This window comes from Poecilia latipinna, unplaced genomic scaffold, assembly GCF_001443285.1.
Source record: "Poecilia latipinna isolate Pla-1442-1.1 unplaced genomic scaffold, P_latipinna-1.0 Scaffold521, whole genome shotgun sequence".
Taxonomy (NCBI): Eukaryota; Metazoa; Chordata; class Actinopteri; order Cyprinodontiformes; family Poeciliidae; genus Poecilia; species Poecilia latipinna.
Window position 1 is genome coordinate 105,560 of NW_015113137.1, and position 8,866 is coordinate 114,425.

At 44.1% G+C, this 8,866-nt stretch overlaps 1 protein-coding gene across 1 annotated transcript; it reads left to right on the top strand.

Moving 5' to 3' along the window:
* Positions 1-4,562: 4,562 nt before the first annotated feature.
* On the top strand, positions 4,563-7,954 carry egr1 (early growth response 1). The gene is made up of 3 exons (XM_015040633.1): positions 4,563-5,182; positions 5,214-5,489; positions 6,193-7,954. Exons 2-3 carry the CDS (start codon positions 5,279-5,281, stop codon positions 7,518-7,520), a joined length of 1,539 nt encoding a protein of 512 aa, XP_014896119.1. The 5' UTR covers positions 4,563-5,182; positions 5,214-5,278; the 3' UTR covers positions 7,521-7,954.
* The last annotated feature ends 912 nt before the right edge of the window (positions 7,955-8,866 follow it).

The following is an 8,866-nucleotide window of genomic DNA, read 5'->3' on the forward strand; positions in this document are numbered from 1 at the left end:
TGCTAAAAACGACTGAAATAATTTGACTTTTGACTTGACTTTTCTTCAGGGTTTGAGCTCCGTTGGCAGAAATGTAATGTTCTCCAGAATCGTGTTTCTTTTATTATTACTGAATTAAGTGGAACTAAAAAGAGGTTGTGTGTGTTTGAACTATTTTCATTTCTGCATAGCACAGTTTTTGTTGTGCAGTGGTGCCGCGATTCTTAAGAAGCAGAAACATTTTTCAGGCTTTTAGCTGCCAACATTGTTGTTGCTATGGGCTTTAGAGAGAAGGGTGAGGTGAAGGACACTTTGTTTCAGCTTTTGTCTTCACCCAAAAAAATTCTCTTATATTAAACAAAATACTTTAAAAAAATAAAAAGGAAAAGCTATTTTACATAAAACAAAGGAGCTCCATTTACAGAGTATACGATGAGATCGGCCCTCTGGATGAAATTTGGCAGCGGTCTTGTGTGAAATCCTCTTTCTGCCATCCCACAATCATTCAAAATGAAGGAAAGCGTCTCATTACCAGATAAAACGGAGTGCAGTCCTGCACAAAGCATGTAAAAACAGCCATCCTATCCTCAGCAGCAAGCAGAGGGCAACTGTTGCCTGAACATGCATGAGAGCAATAAGAAACTTAAAGGCATAGCTAAAAAACGAAACCATATATTTGCTTTATTATTTTATCTGCTCCCCCTATTCAACCTCTTTCTGGATAAGTGGTCCATATCAAAAACATGGACTGGGTGTTCTGTTAAAAATAAAATAAAATAATGATAATAATAAGGGTCAGGAAAAATAGGTAGAAAATGACATTCAGCAAACATCGTCCTATCACGGCCAATCTTCAATAGAACTACTGCTGTGACTGTGGGCAAAGGATGCCGACCTCTGATCTTCAGTCTCGTAAAACACATGCCAGGCCGCGATTAAAGCGCAAACTCTTATTCCTTAACAAAGGCTGCGACGCGTTCCTTAAAATAACCTGCTCCTGTCTGTTTTGTCTCGGCTATTACACGATCTGTCCGTCCCACGCTCCCGCTTTTCTCTGTCACATGACGTAACATGCAGGCTTTTGGTAACTGTCATCACCCACTCTGCTGTCTCGCTCCGCCCATTACGGGAGCACACCAGCAAGGCTGAATTCACCTGTATGCTAATGGAGAGGGATTGCACCACTGCTTGGAGTGGGCAGGTGTGGAGGTGGAACACCAGCATGCCTGTCCTGTCTCCCAGACTGACTTGCTTGGCATATTGGTTGCTGACAAATGCCAGCCCCAAGCCTGGGATCTGCTCCCACGTACATGTGGGCGTGAGGATTCTCTTTCAGACTTTCTATTTTCTGTTGATGACATTCACCCTTCCTTCCCACATATTTCTTTCTCTTAACGTGCATCCAGTTATTTTTTTTTCTACCATGCCATAAAAACTACATTTCCTCACATATTTCTCCCACTTTTCCTTTCATGTTTTGTTCCAACTCCTTACTTCTTTTTTTTCTCTCTCTTGTGATCTTTTGGGCTACTTTTTCGTCTTTTCCCTCCAGATCAGGGGATGATCAAATATTAACCAGAGCTCACGCAGGGTGTGTTTGTAAGTCGGAGTAGGGGTGTGGTGGCTGTGTAGGAAACAGGAGAGCCTTTTTATCTCGCCCACTGCACTAGAGTTTCATCAGGCAAGGACTCCTCTGGCAGGTTTGTGTGGGCAGCAGTGGGAAACACACAGAGGAGACTGAACTATCTGACCCAAACATATATATTAACATCCAACAGCGCTCAAAGATTATGAGTACCTACATCCTCCTCTTTCCTGCCCTTACATCTCCCCCCTACTCCCTTCTCCCCAACCAATGCATCAGGAAGGAGGAGGGCCCAAACAGTCACTGTGAACTGTTTATCATCTTTATTACTTTATTACTTTTCAGAGTTTTCCCTAACCTGATTTTATTACATTGTTATCAGATGATGAGTTCTCTCCTCTGCATGCTCTACTTTTTCTTCTTTGCTTTGCCGCTGACAGAGAAGGTAGATGCAGACAGGAGTTTAGATTTTATTCACCAACTCACCTCGCAGACAAAGCCGGTGCTATCTAATTTACAGTCATTATCTGACCTCTTGTTTTGTTTAGGAAGCGCCTCGATAAATGAGTGGCGTCCATTCTTTGCTGAGAACAAAAACTTTATATAGTTTATAGAGTGCCTAAAGGAATTTATGCTCTCTTTTGCTATGCTGCAGCTACAAACATTGGTGTATTTGGTTGGGATTTTATATGATAACCAACACAAAGAAATTGATGCTTGTAAACTGGAAGCAAAACAATACATGGTTTTGAATCAGTTTTACCCCTGACATGCATCCAACCCCCATTTTAATATGACTTCTGGAGTCACCAAATTAGCCGACTGGGTCCACGTGTGTGTGATTGAATCTCAGCACAAATCCAACGGTTTAGCAAAAACTTCTGAGATTTGCTATAGAGCGTCAGTGAAATTGTGCAGTTTGCCACAGATGCCACAAAATTTGACTTTTGGAATAAAATGACATTACACATCACCTTTAACAGCTTATCCACTCAGAAAAAAAAAAAGTGTTGGTCAGCTGCATCATGGAGTGGGGATGCTTTTCTTTAACAGAGTTAAGGAAACTTGATAAAGCTGATGAGAAAATGGATGAGGGTAGGCTATTATTATTAATAATAATAACCTTTAAATCCCATGGAGATTAAGAGATTTTGCAAGAGAATCCTAGCCAAGGCTGGCAGCGGCTCACACAGTTAGCAGATAATTTTTCAGCAAAACAGAAAAAGAACAGATGGTGTTAGAAGATCCAAAATACTTGAGACTGGGTCAAAGGTTCCCTTACAGCAGGACGATAAACATTCAGCCAGATTGGAAGGGTTCAGACCAAAGTGAACGGTCCAGTCAAAGCCCGGCCCTAAACACCACTGAGAATCTGTTTGCAGTCCCTTTTTTTAATCCACCATGACTGAGATAGAGCTAGTTTGCAATATTGGCCAAAATGTCAATCTGTTGATGTACAATGATGGCAGAAACAAAGACTGGTTCTACGAAGTATTCACTCAAGGGGCTGAATCTTTCATGGATTTTTTTTTTGTGTGTGTATGTAAAAGAATTTACAACATATATGTATCTGCTACTCTTTCCATCACACACTACCTTGTGTTGGTTTGTCACATAAAATCGCAATAAAGTTGAAGTTAGCGGTAATCTGTCTGAAATCAATTTGATCGTTTAGCCATACAGCATCCTTATGGAGAAAGAACATTACCCATCTTACTATTCAGAATGTTTTGGTGAGTGAGTTTCCCAGGTCATTTATAATATATTACAACATTTAGCTATCAGTCTAATGGGAGTAACATGCAGATTTGCCAGAGGCTGAAAAAGAAATGGGAATGCGATGTAAAGACCACAAATCTACCCTGCGTTACCCGAATAACGCAGTGCATGGCTAATTAGTGTATTATCAGACATCTTTACTTATTTTCCTTTGTATCTTGTTGCTGAAAGACTAATAAATGAAGCATGACAGTTTACAACTTAAGCCCAAATCGTGTTACATTTTAAGACCATGGGGTCTGACCAGCTTCATAAAGCAACAGCAGCATCTCTCTCTCTCTCTCTCTCTCTCTCTCTCTCTCTCTCTCTCTCTCGGGCCACCTCACATCCTCCAGCCCACGATGTTTCCCAATGAGGCCGCTCTCGTATGGATCCAGTCAGCAGCCGAGGGAAACACATTGATTTCTCGTCAGCACCGCACCGAGCGGAGCTGGCGCGCCGGGGGAACATCGGTATCCCGCAGGCTTCCTCGCAGCTGCGCGCTGCGTTGTTAATGCGGCCCATTAGGCCGCTGAGTGGCAGAGAGATCCCGTGAATATTGAGCAGAGGGGGGACACCCCTCAATTAGACGGATCGCCCCGCACCTCGTCAGCATCCGGCTATCTGCGCGCCCATAAATCAATGGCACAGGCGAGGGAGACGGAAAGTTAATTTAGAGGAAGTTTGCAGCAGAGTTTGCACAATATTATGTATCTGAAGCATTGCGTATATACATATATAATATGTATAATATATAACATAGTTGTAAATCATGTCTATATTTGGTTTTAAACGCTAATCTTTTAGAAATCAATGCGATGATACAGACATTTTTGTCAGGCTGACTTTGAAGGCTACTTTAAAACTGATAAAAATTTCACAATGTAAATAACTCTGTTAGATTTCAGGTTTTCCACATACAAACTCTTCGGTTGAGTCCGAGCATATGTTTTTTTTTTTTTTTTAACACAGACAAGTCGAGTTGTGCTGCCAGCATTCGTTATTGTGAACGCTGGACATGATTTGCACGTCGGTCTCGTTCTCTGCCAAAACGCGATCAGCGCTGCCTCAGGAAACTCCAAATAAGGACATGGGGAAATGGAAACCCACCGGAATAGGTCCTTATGTAGTCACGACCTTATAAGGCACGGCGGTGCGGAGGGTTCCGGGAGCCGCCAGCAGCTCGCTGCACAGATGGGAAATCCGAATCAGATCTATCGAAGGACCGGGGGAGAGCGAGAATTACGCCGCTTGTCAGCCCGAGCCGCTCGGCTATGAAGACGCATTGATTCGGGAGCAGAGAGGAAGGGTGAGCGCCGTTGTCTTCGCAAATTTACTGCAAGCGCTTAATATAAAGTCGCTCCTCTGCTGTCCCTCAGGCCGGTGTGTGTTCTCCACTGCAATGCCTAAATATGGGCTTCCTCTGTTCCAAATATGGACATCTACGTCACGACAGGAGTGTATATAAGAGCGGGGAAACCTCGAAGCTCATAGAGAGAGCTCTGAGAGCCACACATGAGCAACTGTTAGAACAGAGATACATAGAAGTCTCTGCCTGAGAAACATCACTGCAAAAGTGAAACAAAAAAAGTCATAACAACAACCAGTCCGAGACGGTCAGAACCTGATTGGATAGGTAACCTAATTCAAAGCAAAAAAGGAAAAAAAAAAATCAAGATTGATCAGTTGATCATTTTTGATTAATCTTAGGGAATGAGAGGACTGATTAGATTCTTCTTGCTGAAAAGACGAGTGGATTTTTCTCACTTCTGAGAGGAAAAGAAGAGCAGCAACGGGAGAAGAAGAGCTACGGAGGAAAGCTGAAAACAAGGTCTTCCACTGCATCAGCTGAAGTGTTGGGCTAAGTGATCCCCTCCACCTGCGAGGCACCGCTCTGCCAGCACACATTCAGCGACTCCGCAGCAGCCACCAGCGCAGCCTCAGCACCAGCAGAGGATGGCTGCAGCCAAGACCGAGATGATCCTCCCTGCCCTGCAGATCTCAGAGCCTCTGAGCTTCCCTCACTCCCCCATGGATAACTACCCCAAACTGGAGGAGGTGATGATGCTCAGCTCTGCGGGGACACCCTTCCTCACTGCCTCCGCACCCGAGGGTGCAGGCTTTGGCTCCGGGGAGCCAGGGGAGCCGTACGATCATCTTTCTGGAGGTAAGACAAGATCTTCTTCAGCTGTTTTTACTCGCTGCTGGATTAAAGTTTAGATTATATTTGCTAAGCTACAAAAGAACCAACATTTAATTTAAACTTAGATTCATTGCTGCACTTTGGTATTCAACAAGCTGTTAAATGTTAAGAGTTGTGGCTTTGCAAACTAAAAGTAAGTGGCAATTTTAGATGCTTGTTTGAAACCTTACAAAACTTAGCTAAACATAAATACAATTGAAATATAGCTTCACACGACTTGCCCCAAAATAGCAAAAATGTTGTTCTGTCACCACATGCTTTAGATGCTCCTTCTGCTCAATCCAAATTACATTACCAAAACCAGCTGAGCTGTAGCTTTGGGTAATCAATTGCCTTTGGCTCTGATGGTCTTTAGGAATCTGTGTGCTTCTGTGTGTGCTTGTGCAACACACAGGAAAGCAGAAAATGAACGGAAGGTTGAGAAATTGTTCATAGAGGAAAATGTGACCTCAGGAAGCCTGCAAAGCTGCTTTCTAAGATATAAAGACGGTTTTGGAGTTGAGGGTGAAGAGTTTGCTTGCAGAGTGTTTCTCACTGACCTATCACAGAGGAGAGGGGTGACATGCTGCCCACCTTTCTGGCAGCAGTACCCTTGTTTTTTTTATTAAATTTTTTTTAACATATTGATAGTTTGACTAATGTCTCTCATTTCTTGTGCTTTCTGCAGATACGCTATCTGATATCAACTACACCTGCGAGAAGCCAGTTGCGGAGCAAACGTACCCCACCCAGAGGCTGCCTCCCATATCCTACACCGGCCGCTTCACCCTTGAACCCGCCACCACATGCAGCAACAGCCTCTGGGCGGAGCCCATCCTGGGCCTGTTCACCGGCTTAATGAGCAACGTCGCTCCCACCTCCAGCTCTTCCTCAGCTTCGTCACAGACCTCTTCATCCTCCTCATCAACCATCCCGTCCTCCTCCACTTCTTCCTCCTCAACCTCCTCCTCATCGCAAAGTTCCAGCCTCAACACCTCAATCCACCACAGCGAGCCCAATCCCATCTACTCAGCTGCCCCGACATACTCCAGCCCCAACTCTGACATCTTTCCAGACCAGAGTCAGGGGTTCGCCACCTCAGCGGGATCAGTGCAGTACCCACCCCCTGCATATCCCAACGGCAAGACCTGCAGCACAAGCTTCCCTGTGCCCATGATTCCTGACTACCTCTTCCCCCAGCAGCAGGGAGAGATCAGCCTGGTGCCCCCAGACCAAAAGCCCTTCCAGAGTCAGTCAAACCAGCCATCGCTTACTCCTCTGTCCACCATCAAGGCCTTTGCCACTCAGACTGGTTCCCAGGACTTAAAAAACATCTACCAGTCCCAGCTGATAAAGCCCAGCCGCATGCGCAAGTACCCCACACGACCAAGCAAGACGCCGCCACACGAAAGGCCCTACGCTTGTCCTGTGGAAACCTGCGATCGTCGCTTCTCGCGGTCTGATGAGCTGACACGTCACATCCGCATCCACACCGGTCAGAAGCCCTTCCAGTGCCGCATCTGCATGAGAAACTTCAGCCGCAGCGACCACTTGACAACACACATCCGCACCCACACAGGGGAGAAGCCCTTTGCCTGTGAGATCTGTGGACGCAAGTTTGCCCGCAGCGATGAGAGGAAGAGGCACACAAAGATCCACCTGAGGCAGAAGGACAAGAAGGCAGAGAAGGCTGGAGCTGCTGTAGTAACGTCGGCTCCAGCATCTTCTGCCTCGCCCGCCTCCAGTTACCCCTCTCCCATCACTTCCTATCCTTCTCCAGTGTCTTCTTACCCGTCTCCAGTCACCTCCTGCTACTCCTCTCCCGTCCACACTTCCTATCCCTCTCCTTCCGTCGCCACCACCTATCCGTCGGCGTCGATGTCCACCACCTTCCAGTCTCAAATCGCCACCTCCTTCCCTTCTTCAGTTGCATCCAACATCTACAGCTCCCCAGTGCCCACCCCTCTTTCAGACATGCAGACCACTCTTTCCCCGAGGACAATCGAGATCTGCTAAGAGAGGAGCAGACAGAAAAACTTTTTTTTGTACTCTCAACGAACTTCTCCTTCTGCAAGGTTTCCATTTTACAGGGGAAAGAAATCAGCATCAAAAGGACTTAGTTTCCCCTCCTCCTAAAAGCACTTTTTTTCGCTACCGGGTGCAGTGCAGGTGAATCTTGAGATTTGCCTGAAAGAAAGAAAAGAGACACATGTCAAGGACTGGGCAAGGACAGCGTAACATGTAAAAGGATTTTTTTTTTTTTCATACTGTCTCTGTAAAACAAATGCAGCACTTCAAATGCATATAGGACTCCTGAGACAGATAGAAAACGGCTCTGGCGGGTCTGTTCTACCACAGACCGACAAAACAAAACAAAAAATAAATCCCACACCAAGAGACAGACAGACAGATTCCTCAGGCACGTTTGTCCTTGAGACATTTATACAAAAGACATTGAATGATATACATAAGCTATCATATATGTATATTGTACATGTGCCATGTTTCGTTTTTATCATTCCTCGGTACCACTGATGTGAACAATTATTTGCATATTTGCATTGTATTATTTGAAGTGAGCAGGGCCATATTTTCTACATACTTTCTCTATTATGTAGTGATGATGCTGTGATATGTTTTGACATTGTTTGAGATTTAAAAAAAGAAAAAAAGAAGCACTTAAGTATTCGAGCATGAGTAAGAGTGATGTTAGTTTCTGTTGTAAATATCATCCACTGGTACTATCTCTTTCTCACATGTGACATATCGCTTGGTTATATTGAAAAACAGAGAAATGGAAAAACAAAAAAAAAAAATGTTGAAAAAAAAAAAAACCTAAACAAGACAAACGCTCCTGTTATTCGGTGCCTTTCGTGAAGCCTTGCAGATGTTGCGACTCGGCTGAGCGCGAGAGTGGATGCACTGCATCTCGCCTTAAGGGTTGAGGGAATATTTTTGTTACAGAATGTACGCACTCAGAGGGAGGAAGAAAAAGGGACGAGCTATGAGGGCACCGCTTCATTTTATCAGAATGTAAGCAAAAAAGAAAACAACAAAAAAAAAAAAGATAAAAAATTATAAAGTATATTTTTGTAAGTGTAAATATCCACATCCTCAAGAGCTGGAATGTTGAAGTTACCTACTGAGTAGGCATGGGATTCTTTTGTATGTTATATACATGCAGTTCATTATTTTGTGGTTATCTTTATTTTGTATTTGTGTTTGTTAAAACAAGTGACTGTTTCTGGCTTCTAAACACATTGAATGCGCTTAACTGCCAATGGGATATTTGGTGTACAAGATATCCTTCCAGAAATGAAATATAAATAAATAAAAATATGAATATATATGAAGAGTTGTTT

What these genes read in the sequence shown, in the direction of transcription:
- egr1 (XM_015040633.1), top strand. Translation starts at nt 5,279, where the DNA reads ATGGCTGCAGCCAAGACCGAGATGATCCTCCCTGCCCTGCAGATCTCA. An exon ending in GTACGATCATCTTTCTGGAG is followed by an intron (nt 5,490 to 6,192) that starts GTAAGACAAGAT and finishes TGCTTTCTGCAG; the next exon opens with ATACGCTATCTGATATCAAC.